The 13,001-nt window shown below is 47.8% G+C and overlaps 1 protein-coding gene across 1 annotated transcript; it reads left to right on the forward strand.

Moving 5' to 3' along the window:
• Window positions 1-143: 143 nt before the first annotated feature.
• SLC20A1 (solute carrier family 20 member 1) lies at window positions 144-12,717 on the forward strand. Its single transcript, XM_063311318.1, has 10 exons — window positions 144-659; window positions 731-871; window positions 989-1,074; window positions 6,544-6,640; window positions 8,407-8,526; window positions 9,422-9,673; window positions 9,832-10,381; window positions 10,602-10,787; window positions 11,154-11,238; window positions 11,737-12,717. Exons 1-10 carry the CDS (start codon window positions 308-310, stop codon window positions 11,896-11,898), a joined length of 2,031 nt encoding a protein of 676 aa, XP_063167388.1. The 5' UTR covers window positions 144-307; the 3' UTR covers window positions 11,899-12,717.
• Window positions 12,718-13,001: the final 284 nt, after the last annotated feature.

Consider the following 13,001-nt stretch of genomic DNA (forward strand, 5'->3'; position numbering starts at 1 on the left):
GACGGAGCCGGCGAGTTGCTGAGCGGGCGGACGGGCGGGCAGGCGGGCAGGCGGGCAGGCGGGCACAGCAGGGCCTTCCGCGGTGGGTCCGGCGCCGGCGCGGGGGTCTCGCCGGGGGGCGCCCCGCGGGCGGTGAGCGCGGAGGGAGCCATCTTGTGGCTGCGCCCGCGGCCGGCTGACGCGCGGCTTCTCGTTGCAGGAGCAGCGGCGGGAGGCGCGGCGCCGTAGATGGCGGGGCGGCGGGGGGGCCCGCGGAGCCGGCCCGCCGCGCCCCTCTGGTAGCGCCGGGCGGAGCGCCCCGGGCGGCATGGCGTCGGCCGCCCCCACGGCCCTGGCGGCGGGACTGGCCACGGAGGCGGCGGCGGCGGCGGGCCCGCTGGGCGCCTTCCTGTGGATGCTGGCGCTGGGCTTCGCGATCGCTTTCGTGCTGGCCTTCTCGGTGGGCGCCAACGACGTGGCCAACTCCTTCGGGACGGCGGTGGGCTCGGGCGTGGTGAGCCTGCGGCGGGCCTGCGTGCTGGCCTCGGTCTTCGAGACGGCGGGCTCGGTGCTGCTGGGCGCCAAGGTCAGCGAGACCATCCAGAAGGGGCTCATCGACGTCGGCCTCTACGTCGCCGCCCCGGAGCTGCTCATGGCTGGCTCGGTCAGCGCCATGTTCGGTGAGTCCTGCCCCGGCCCCGGCGGGGTCTGCGGAGGAAGGCTGGGCCGCCTGACGCCCTTTCTCCGCCAGGTTCGGCCGTGTGGCAGCTGGCCGCCTCCTTCCTGAGGCTCCCCATTTCCGGGACCCACTGCATCGTCGGGGCGACCATCGGTTTCTCGCTGGTGGCCAAAGGACAGGAGGGAGTCCGGTGGTCCGAGCTGCTGAAAGTCGGTGAGCGGGCAGTGCCTCCCGGGCCCCGCCGGGCCGCTCCGAGAGCGACCTGAGGCGAAGGGGAAAGGTGGCGCCCTTCCCTCTTGTAACGCCCCTTCCCGTTTGGGCTCTCTCTAGTGTTGTCGTGGTTCATCTCCCCGCTTCTTTCTGGCGTCATGTCTGCTCTCCTGTTCTTCATTGTCAGAAGGTTTATTCTTTCCAAGGTAGGTATGATGCTGACCAAAGTGGGACCCACGCTTTTCCGTCGTCCCTGCTGCTGGCAGATAGGGCCTAATCTTGGGTATCCGGACTGTGCAAGGTGACCACGTGGGGATTGTGCTGGATAAAGATGGCCTCTATCTTTAGCCGGTTGCAGTGCGTAGCACCAAGCCCCAGGAATTTTTCCACTACAGAATGTGTTTTTCTGCACTGAAAGTAACAGTTTTCAGGAAACTTGGCGTGTACCTGTTAGGCTTAGAGAAAGTGCTGCCTGCTGCCTAACAGGAGTCTGAGGAAAAGCATGAGACTTGTTGTTTTGTTTGTCTGTGTCATGTTCACTGTTTCAATGTGCACTGTACATCCTAACGTTTCACATGCCATGGTGCTGACGCGCGTTTCTCTTTGGGAGGGAGCTGCTGTGAAACCTTGTACCAAGCTCTGTATCTATGTTCATTTGAATGGAATGTGTTTGGGTTATGGGCTCTGCTCAAGGACTTTTCCCGCAGACCATTAGAAGCCGTTAGGAGCACCTGGGATTGTGAGCTTGGGAAGATTCTATGGGGGGAGGGATCTCATTTGTACCGAGAGTTTTTAGTTTGCATTTGGCGCGCTTTTATCATTCTCAGCTTTCTTTATGATCCTGCATGCTATTCTTTAATAAATCAGATGTCTCTGAATTCCTGCTCATGAGTCTGATAGTGTTTTAGAATAGGCATTCATTACATAAAGCTGAGAATCACCAAAGTTGTACCGTTAGCTCCCACCAAGATCAGTTTCTTGTGAGGGAAAATAGTTAACGATGGCCAAGTCCAAGCTCACAACCGGGGGACTTGAGAAGCCGGCTAGCTTGATGCCCGAATCGACGGTCAAGAGCGGAGAACTGAGCCTCACCCCAGAACCTTCAGATTTCCGGTAGGATTCAAGCTCCAGCCCTGAGGTGGAGGAATCTAACGATGGGGGAGAACCAGAGCAACCGGCACCCAGCGAATCGCCCGCAGAGATGATCACCTGGGATGCAATGGGAGACCCCCAGCCAGGGATGTCCCAGGCATCCTGGAAGCATCGGTTCCTGCTGACCCCAGACGTAGAATCTACCACGGTATCAACGGAGAGACAGCCTAACACGCGAGGGAGGGAGGAATCTCAAACCCCTGAAAGGCTAAGAGTGGTGGAGGCCAAAATAGAATCGATGGAGTACATGTTAAGAAACCTGTCTCTATCATTGGGGGGGGCAGGGGGGGCAGGGGAGGCACGACAGAGGTCCCAGCTTCACGCAACCATCCCCCATCCTCCCACCCGGACCGCCGGCGGAGTGGGGCCGGAGACAGCTCTGGGATGAATCTCCACCCCGCAGAGCGACAACTACCGTAACCTGGGGCCCAAACACTCAAGCAGCCGCCAGTTCTGCTCCAACAGGAGTGGGGGTGAAAGACTTTGATGGCAAGTTTGATGGGGATCCAACCAAGTTATCTTTCTTTCTAACCAATGCTAAAAGTTACATGAGTCAGTTTGGAGCATACTTCCCTTCCGAAGAGGCTAAGATAATTGCCATTGCCACCAAGTTGAATGGTCAAGTGGCTGACTGGTATGTTCAGTTAAGTGAGGCTGACTCCCCTGAACTTGAGTATTATAAGGGCTTTATGGGGGCGTTAAAGCTGCATTTTGAGGATCCTCTGGCCAAGGGAAGAGCTAAGAACGCGCTGAAGGATCTTACCCAGGGCCAGCTGTCTGTAGCTGATTATGCCCTGGAGTTTAAGGCTTTAGCTGGGAAAATCCCCGACTAGTCTCAGTCAACCTTAATAGAACGGTTTAAAGAGGGACTCAACCGGGATGTCCTACGGTGGGCGTTGTGTAGAGACGACCCAGAGTCATTGTATGAATGGATCTGTCTGGCTGGCAAGGCTGAGCACACCCAGCATACCTTCATGCAAACCAGACGACCTGAAAAACCACCAGCCACCGTGAGGGGACCTTGAAGTGCTGCAACTGCTGCCCGGCCAGGCTATAGAGCCTGGGAAGAGGAGAGAGATCGGCACTATGCGAGGGGTCAGTGTTTCCGATGTGGAAAGGAAGGGCATCGAGCAGCTGATTGCCCAAAAGCCAAGGCTGGAGATCGAGCGGGCAAGCTGCCGGCCAAATCACCCCCCCCCCCCCCGTCGCAGCGGATGACAGCAGCCAAGGGGGCAGCTGACGCTGAGGAAGTATTCTACTTCTCGGGAGAGGCTGAAGATGACCCTAAGGAGCCAGCGGGAAACGCCAGCCACCTGCCATGAAGAGCGCCTGCGGGCAGGTGGAGGAGGATGGGCGTGAGGATGCTATGGTGAGTGCTGACTGTCCCACTTTAGCAGTAAAAGTGAAATTGGGCTCCCGCACAAAGACTACAGAGGTCTGGGCTTTAGTTGACTCTGGGTGTTCCAGGTGTCTAATTCACCCTGATCTGGTTGCTGCTTTGGACCTGCCTAGCTTCCCCCTCTAGCAGCCTTTGATCTTTACACAGTTGGATGGTTCAATAGCGGCGGGGGGGCCGGCAACCCATTTCACTGGAACTGTCACAATGCAAATGGGCAGCCACCGTGAGATTTTAAAATTTGTAGTGGCACCTGTTGGCAATCCCTTGGTAATTCTGGGGATCCCCTGGTTGACCTATCAAAGCCCATATATAAACTGGGAACACAGAACTCTGACTTTTTTAAGGATGGGTTTTACCAAGCTCCTACAGCGGAGAGAGTTTCACATGCGGGGGTTGGAAGGGCTGCAATTGCCACACCGCGCCCTAGCTTGGCACATTTAAAAGGCTTGCCTGATCAATACCAAGACTTTGCAGACGTCTTTGGGGAAATGGAAGCAGATCAACTACCCCCCCCATCAGAAAACTGACTGTGCAATAGAGTTGGTTCCCAACGCTCAGTTGCCCAAGCCAAAAATTTATCCAATGACTCAGAAGGAGCTTGAGGCGTTACGGGACTTTACTGACAAAAATCTGTCAAGGGGGTTTATTGAACCTGCAAATTCCCCAGTTGGGGCCCCTGTGCTATTCCGGGAAAAGAAAGATGGCACGCTTCGACTCTGTACGGACTATCGGGGGTTAAATTCCGTCTCAATTTGCAACAAGTACCCTCTTCTGCTCATGAAGGACATGTTAGCTCACTTGTCTAAGGGCAAGATTTTCTCCAAGCTCGATCTTCGTGAAGCCTGTTTTCGCATCCGAGCCGGAGATGAGTGTAAAAGCCGCTTTGGAAGCCTGGCGTCACCTCCTGGAAGGTGCTAAATGCCCTTTCGAGGTTTGGACTGATCACAGGAATCTGGAAGCCCTCTGCACCCCCCGGCGTCTCAGTCCTAAACAAATTCGCTGAGTTCAATTTTTCAGTCGCTTTAACTTCCAGTTAAAATTTATTCTGGGAAAGAAAAACTTTCTGGCCGATGCTTTGTCACGTTTACCTCAGGACCTTGACCACGTGGTAGATGTGGTTGGGACTGTTCTCACTGAACCACAACTGGGCTTAGTTGCTGTCACCCGGAGCCAGACCCGTGTGAAGGCATCCCCGCCCCCAGCCCAGTCTGGGAAGCGGAAAGTGCAAGTTCCTTGCCAATTACAGAAAGACTTTCTCCAGGCACTGAAATCTGACACTTGACTGCTAGCTAATAAAGACACTGTTTCTTTTGAAAACGGTCTGGCATGGGTGCAACACCGCCTTTATGTACCCAAAACTTTACGACCTGACATTTTACAGCATTCCCACGATGATAAACTTGCTGGGCATTTTGGTTTTGTTAAAACATTGCATTTGGTTCGTCGTCAATTCTGGTGGCCCACCTTGAGACGCGATGTAAAAGACTATGTGGCTTCCTGTCCTGTTTGTGCAATGTCAAAGTGAAAAGGGGGGGAACCGCAGGGGCTTCTGCAGCCTGTGGCCAGCCCGTCCTGTCCCTGGGACAAGATTTCTATGGATTTTATTGTGGATCTTCCTCCCAGTCAGAAGAAAACTGTCATTTGGGTTGTAAAAGATTTTTTTTCCAAACAAGCCCATTTCATTCCATGTGCGTCCATCCTGTCGGCCCCGCAATTGGCGTGCCTATTTCTCATCCACATCTACCCTCTCCACGGTAGCCCCTCCCATTTGGTCAGCGACCACGGGACAGTTTACTTCCCAGTTTTGGAAATCATTTTTAAAATTGATTGGCACCAAACAGGCGCTGTCCACCTCGTCCCATCCTGAGACTGACGGATCTACTGAGATTTTGAACTCCGCCCTTGAACAATTTCTTAGAGCATACATTAACTACCATCAGGACAATTGGGTGGAGTTGCTGCCTTTTGATGAAGTGGCTTACGACAATGCTGTCCATCAGAATACCGGGCAAACCCCTTTTCGTGTGGTTTCTGGTCACGACTTGGTTCCCATCCCTGAGCTGCCACAACCCCCTCCCCAAACATGTTCTGCCTCTGACTGGGCTGTTAAGCTTGCTGATTCCTGGCCAGTGATTCAACAGGCTGATGCCCAGGCTGCTTACAAGTTTCAAGCCGATAAACATTGTTCTTTGCAACACGATTTCAAGATTGGGGATCAAGTGTATCTATCTACCAAATTCATCAAGTCCCCACAACCCTCTAAAAAACTTGCTCCCAAGTTCATTGGTCCTTTCCCTATTGTTGGTCTTATCAATCCAGTTACTGTTAAGTTGGACCTGCCTCACAATTTGAAACGCTTGCACCCTGTTTTCCATTGCAGCTTGCTCAAGCCTGTCCACCACTCTTCCCGCTGGCATCCCCAACCACCTCCTCCTGCTCCGATCATGATTGACGTCCAACAGCACTTTGAGGTCAAGGAGGTCGTTGATTCTCGCAAGCTTCGCGGCACCCTCCAGTATCTGGTCCGATGGAAACACTTTCCTCATCCTGAATGGGTGTCTGCTCGCCACATTAATGCCCCTGATTTAATTCGCCATTTCCACTTGGCGTACCCTTTGAAGCCTGCTGCTTAGTGTTTTCTTTCTTTTGGGGGGGCAGCATGTCGTGTTCTGGAGCTGAGTTGAGAGCAGGTCATGGTTTGCTCGGTGGCTTTTCTTTACAACTGACCCTTTTAAGCTTTCCTGAGATTAGTTCTGAGGAGAAATTGAGTGTTGGGGAAGAAACAATCTCAGATTCCTGTGATTTCCTGGCATTGGGAAGACCACAAAAAGTGTGGTTGGGTGGGATGGGAGACACTGAAAAAGCTACAGGAATCCACAATTGCAAAGCTATGAAGGTTTATATAGCTTTGAAGTTGGTCAGTTCATAGCGTTTTTTTTTTCAAGACTTCCTTCCCTAAAAATAACAGGCAGTAAATGTTATTTCCTCCTTCTGCCCTGTTGGTGGCAGGATTAGTGTTGGACCTTTAAAATATGTCTCATGTTTGCATTGTATTTAGAGATGTAAAATTTCTGGATTTTTTTTTGAAGTAATGTATCCATATCATAAAATACATTTTTTGTAGGCAAATCCTGTTCCAAATGGATTACGTGCGTTGCCCATTTTCTATGCTTGCACAATTGGGATCAATCTCTTCTCGGTCATGTATAGTGGTGCACCATGTAAGTAAAGCTTCAGATATTGAGGTTTAATTTTATAATCCTTTGTAAGCTTCTCAGTCAAACACAGAATTTACCCCTTTTGCTTTACAGGACCGAATTCTTCTAGAAGGCAACTGGTCTCGGCCATTGCAGAAGGCTGCAGGCCAGCATACGCTGAGTTCAACTTTAGATAGTTGCCCCGTCCAAGAGGCCCGTTCACTCTGTAAATTACTAGAGTCCTTTCTTCTTAATCCTCACAGGAGCAACTATTTCTGACCTGCTGCTACTGGTATTCCACAATCCCCCTCAGTTACCTGCAGACTCTGATCTGACTTCTCCTTTTCCTTCTTATGCTGTCCTCTGCTGAAACTCAGGATACTAGCTGCTGCTAAACCAGAACATTTTCCACGTTCTTCTAATCAAGTTCTGACCGGCTAGGAGGCTTTGGGTGGATTTCTCACTCTGGCTCTCCATGCCATGAACATTAGATTCCAAAGAATTTTCCTACCTTCCCTTTCCCCAAGAAGTGCTGGCAACAAATGCATGGAAGAGGAATGTCATACTTCTGTGTTGGATCCTTCTGAATCTCTTGAAGTACTAAACTGGGTGTTGGTGGGGGAAAGAAGCTGGATTCAACTTTAATAATAAGACTTTAGCATTTTTGGTATAAATCAGGGAGATGTCACATTTACAAGGGCATTTCTGCTGGAATGCAGCCTGGTACAACAGGTTCTAAATTCCAGGTAGTTGAACTAACTTTAAAACTGCTTTTTCCCTCTGCTACTTCTAATGGGGTAGAGCAACCCTTTTGTACGTGTTACTGGAAATGTGAATGAATGATAAGTAAGGTACCTTAGCCACAGCCATCTTGCCTGGAATTCATTGCTAAGATGCTCTTAGCAACCTAATTTTTCTAATGCTGTAAAAATGTTCCCATTTTTGGACCCCATTAATTTTGAGGCATGTGTTGTGTTTGCAAAACGCACCAAACTATCATTTACAATGCCAATGCCTGTGAACTCCAGTGGCTCATTTTACATTAGACACTGCCCTGAGTAATCGGGAAAGAATTAGATCAGTTGTGATACCAAATTTGTGGTCAGGTTTGTCTCAGGTATGCTTTCTGTTGCTATTGGTGCACACTCATTTTCCCCTTGAGCCAAGAAAATCAGTGATAAGATGAATAAAAGCATGATTCTTGTTATGGGGTGTATAATACATGAGCGCTGAAGTAAAATATGAGCAAGGGGAGAAACTAAGGCCAGATTGAAAATGGTTCAAGAAAAAACCAAGATTTCTTGGTTTCTTTTCCTGGAGTTACATACAATTTCTAGGAAATACCATAGTCATTTAATTTTTTTGTGACTGGACTTGGGTATTTTATGGTTCAGTGTGTTGTGGAAGCCCTGTTGTCCTAGCTTGGTCTGAGCCAGGATGGCATGTTAGGCAATAGTTTATTGGTTTGTGCTTGGCATGTAAAATGAACATAGCAATTGTATTTGGTTAACTTGGGTTTAACAGGCTGTGCAGCAGTGAGGACACCAAATGGCATGCATGCAATGTCATGACCACATAGGTACTATGGTTATGTAAGTCATAATGCTATCTTGCAGCCATTTAGTCTAACCTACAAAATGGGGTGAAAGGGAATTAACGTTGGCTGAAGGGAATGAGACTACATTTTCCTTGCTATTATGAGCACGTGAAACTCACCAGAGGGGTATTTTTTGTATTCTTAGAAGGGGTTCTTGGCACAGCGTTTCAAGATGCATTGTTTTATTTCCTAGTGCTGGGCTTTGACAAACTTCCCCTCTGGGGCATCATCCTTATTTCTTCGGGGAGTGCTGTTTTGTGTGCCCTCATTGTCTGGTTTCTTATCTGTCCAAGAATGAAGAAGAAAATTGAACGTAAGTAGATGAAAGTTAATTGAGCTTGAATGTGATTGTGCAGCACAGTTGAGTCTTTAGCAGTTGTGCTTCTTGGTGACTGTCTAGTTAAACAGTTGAATTTAAATTGAGCTTGAAGTAAATTGTGTTGTGTTCATGCATGCCACCAGTTGCTTCTTGGCACATTCCACTCTAGTGCCAGGTAGAGCAGAGTCTGGGATGTGTGCTGAGAGCCTGGGCAGATCAAATGTAATCTCAACTAATCAATTGTAAAAGTGGGAAGGATGCCCTCCATGTTGCTGCACTGGTGCCAGTTCTGTCCCTGTGGGGAAAAGGGTCACTTGGCTGCAGAGAGTTTGTGCCTGCCCCAGATCCCCACAGCTGAATGCTGCTGGGATCTCTTTTTTCTGAATTGACCAACTTGTATAACGTGTCATAAAAAGACTGTGTGAGTTTGGTGTCTTTGCAGTGCGGAATCTTGTTCCTAGAGCCGTGCACATTTGTTACTATGCTCCTAGCACTAGCAAGCAGTTTCCCTTTCCTTGTTCCAACCCACCCCTTCAGGATGTTTCCTTTTGGATCCCGTTTCAAGGCACAGCTTGGAAAATGTACAATGAAGGTTGTGTCATGGTTCCTCATCCTTAGCTATTGAGCACTCTGCAGAATTCTTGGAACGCAGGCCACGTGGTGCTTATACCTGGCATTGGACGATATGTAGAACTGCTACATATAACTTTATGGAGAGAGGGAGGACTCAAGATTGTTTTCAAGTATTGTGGAGTGTAAATTTCCATATCCCTTGTTATATATGTTTTGCAGATCTTTGGTTTGCTTCTTGGTTAAACTTTGGGTACTGGCCTTGGAATATGTTGGGGAGGTGAATGCTTTTCTTAGTTGCAACTTGCTTATTCCGCAGAAGAGATAAAGTCCAGCCCTTCTGAGAGTCCATTAATGAAGAAAAAAAGCAGTTTGAAAGAGCAAGATGAAATTAAGACAACTATAGATAACAGCATTGCTGATGATGAAGATAGGAACAGCACAGCTGACATGCCTCACAAAGCAGCTATTGAGGAAAGGGCTGTCTCTTTCAACCTGGGAGACTTGGAGGAGATTCCAGAGGGTGAGAAGCTTCCTAAGGTTGAGATGAAGGAAACAATTATTGATAGTGGTGAGTTGATCTTGAACCTGCGTTTTAAGGGATGTACAGGTGGCTCTAGTAAGTGCCGGTTCAGTGGAGGTCTGCTAATGACTTAGGAAACAAGCACCTTTTAGTTATGTAGCAGCTAATGTAGTGCTGTTGAGGTCAAACTGCCTTTATGTCTGCAGGAGCCATGCAGCTTCCCAATGGGAGTCTTGCTCAGTTGAACCACGTGGTGAGCAACCAGATGGGCTCCAGTGGACATTACCACACGGTGCATAAGGATTCTGGGCTGTATAAGGAGCTCCTTCATAAACTTCACTTGGCTAAAGTGGGTGACTGCATGGGAGATTCCGGAGACAAGCCTTTGCGGCGCAACAACAGCTATACCTCTTACACCATGGCTATCTGTGGCATGCCTCTGGATTCATTCCGAGTCAGAGAGGCTGAGCCAAAGGGAGCAGATGAGATAGAGAAGCTGACGTGGCCTGGAGTAGATTCCAAGAAGAGGATCCGCATGGACAGCTACACCAGCTACTGCAATGCTGTGGCAGATGCCCACCCAGCTGATGTGGATTTGCAGAAAGTGGAGACGGGGGCTGTTAATAGGAAGGATAGCAGTTGCTCTCTGGATGAGTGGCATGACCAGGACAAGCCGGAAGTTTCTCTGCTTTTCCAGTTCCTCCAGGTCCTGACAGCCTGCTTTGGCTCCTTCGCTCATGGAGGGAACGATGTGAGGTCAGTGACCAGCTGGGTCTGGTTGCCTTCATGTAGCTAATTCTTGTTGCTTTCTTTGCACGTGAATAAAGGTATTCTTGGGCAGAGTTGGCCTTTGGCATATCACTCCTATCCATTTATTGACAGAAAAAATCCTCCAGAATGGGGGGGGGGGGTTCTTTTCCTACTTTGTGGATATTTGGCTTGGTTGGCTGACATGGTGTGTTTTCCCTTTTGGCAGCAATGCTATTGGTCCGCTTGTTGCCCTGTACTTGGTCTATCAAACGGGTGATGTGACTTCCAAGGTGGCCACTCCTATTTGGCTTTTGCTATACGGTGGTGTTGGGATCTGCACTGGCTTGTGGATCTGGGGCAGAAGAGTCATTCAGACCATGGGGAAGGATCTCACTCCCATCACACCTTCCAGGTAAGAGGAGAAGTTTTCAGTAAAGGGTAACGCCACAGACTGGGGGAAAACCTGCTTTATGTCGGAGCCGGGCTGGAACTGAGTGGGATAGTTTGAGGGCCTGGTGAGCCTGGAACTTACTTCAGGGATCCTCTGGAAATTTTCATGTACGTTTTGTAGAAATCGGCTTGAAGAATTCAGTGTTACACATTTATATACTTAAAAGTGCTGACAGCTATTATCATGACTTTCTTTAAAAAGAATATTCAGAGGAGTATAAATTCTTTCTAATGGATACTCTTAATGTTTCAGCTCAATTTCTTCCTAACCCCATTGAACTCTGTCCTTTTTTGATTTCTCTATTGATTGAAATATACTTTTATGCAGTGGCTTCAGCATTGAGCTGGCATCTGCTTTGACTGTGGTCATTGCTTCAAATATTGGTTTGCCTATCAGCACAACTCACTGTAAAGTAAGTATAAACTGCATCTGTAAAATTAATATTAACACTGTTGGTGGCAGCCATCTTGTTAAGGCCTGTGTGATTTTTCTGTGCTTGTCAATGACCTTTGTATCTTTCTCTAGAAAGCTCAGAAGCTAGCTCCAGTTTCATTCTAATAGTTAGGTTGAGGGAGAATAATTTTTAATTATCCAAGTTCACCCATTATGTTGATCACATTTGGCTTTCTATTAGACTTAGAATACATTTTCTTTGGGTTTCATTGCAAGGCTGTATTTATTAGATCCATGTGCTAGTATGTCATAATACTGTGGATTTGATGAATTCTGTATTTTTCTGAAGTGTGGAGAGTTTTTGATGCTGTGGAGTTTTATTGGTCAAATGTCTTCTTTTTGGGAATTACTTATATAAACTTGAGTCCAGGGAAAATGTGTGTGAGAACAGCTGTGAGTGGCATTTTTATGTTAGCTGAGTACTGACTTGTTAAGTTCTGTACTTTGTCTCTTCAAGGTGGGATCGGTGGTCTCTGTAGGCTGGCTGCGGTCAAAGAAAGCTGTGGATTGGCGTCTGTTCCGCAACATCTTCATGGCCTGGTTTGTCACTGTTCCCATTTCTGGAGTCATCAGTGCAGCCATCATGGCTCTACTCAAGTACCCTGTCCTTGGAGTGTGAAAGATGTGCTGAAAACCTGGTAGCTTTGCTGCACAAGCATCTGTCTGCATCTTCTTGCCAAGTGGCTGAAACAGTGTTAGGGTGACTCCACCAACTGCAGAAAGGGCAGAGTGTCTTCTTTGTGCTGTTCCTGCTTTTATGCACAACCCCTTCCTTGGAACGAGAAAAGCCCTAGATCTACAAATCATTGTGTCTATATTTCTATACTGTTTTGTATCTGGCTTTACCTTCATACTTAATGTCAGAGGTATCATTCTTGTTTTGCAAGCTAAACACAAACTTTAGTGAGCACAATGAGGAGAATGTAAGCTAGCAGAAAATCAGTGTGTTGAATGCCACTTTTATAAATAAAATGTTTCTAAATAAAAAACGGGCTGCCTGGGATAAATGTATGGGTGGGGCAATGGTGAATTTATAATAGTTGTACTCTTGATATGATGTACTCGCAGCAGCAGTTACACAATGCAGTTGGTGACCACAAAAATACTGAACGTAATAAGTTTAAAACATAAGATTGAAAGGCCTGTTTCGAAGCAGAGAAAGATTTGGCTAATAAGTCTTATTTTACCCTTTTGGAAAGAGTTGTAGGGTTCTTGTTTGGAGGAACAAGTAATTTCCAAATATCCTTTGCTAAGTAAGTGTGTGTCAGTGAGAGAGACAGTGTCTATTTAATACTTTTTTGGTACCTTCAAGAATTCTTGAAACATTCAGATGAATAAATATTTAACAAATTTTGCAGGAACTGTGTTTGAAAAGTACTGTATTATATATCTTGTACAGTTCTAAAAATGAAATTAAATGTTTCTGCCGTTGTTAAAAGCCACTGGAATTTTCATTTAACCTGCAGGTGGTTAGTTGTTGCCTTTTCTCCAAGAACTATTTCTTTTTAAATAACTTACCATACTGAATCAAGATGGAATTGCCAGGTGATTTCTGTGCACTTGCACTGTGCAGTGGACTTGATTTTAAAAAATTAAATTGAAGAGGCTGAAACCTGATACTTTATTCCACTTTCCTGTTTCTCTTAAGCCACAACCCAAACTTAGCTTGTGGCACTCATGAAACAAAGCCCAAATTTGGGGCTGAAGAACCAATTTCTTGAG

This window comes from Candoia aspera, chromosome 9, assembly GCF_035149785.1.
Source record: "Candoia aspera isolate rCanAsp1 chromosome 9, rCanAsp1.hap2, whole genome shotgun sequence".
NCBI classification, from domain to species: domain Eukaryota; kingdom Metazoa; phylum Chordata; class Lepidosauria; order Squamata; family Boidae; genus Candoia; species Candoia aspera.

What these genes read in the sequence shown, in the direction of transcription:
- SLC20A1 (XM_063311318.1), top strand. Translation starts at nt 308, where the DNA reads ATGGCGTCGGCCGCCCCCACGGCCCTGGCGGCGGGACTGGCCACGGAG. An exon ending in CTCGGTCAGCGCCATGTTCG is followed by an intron (nt 660 to 730) that starts GTGAGTCCTGCC and finishes TTTCTCCGCCAG; the next exon opens with GTTCGGCCGTGTGGCAGCTG. An exon ending in GAAGGTTTATTCTTTCCAAG is followed by an intron (nt 1,075 to 6,543) that starts GTAGGTATGATG and finishes CATTTTTTGTAG; the next exon opens with GCAAATCCTGTTCCAAATGG.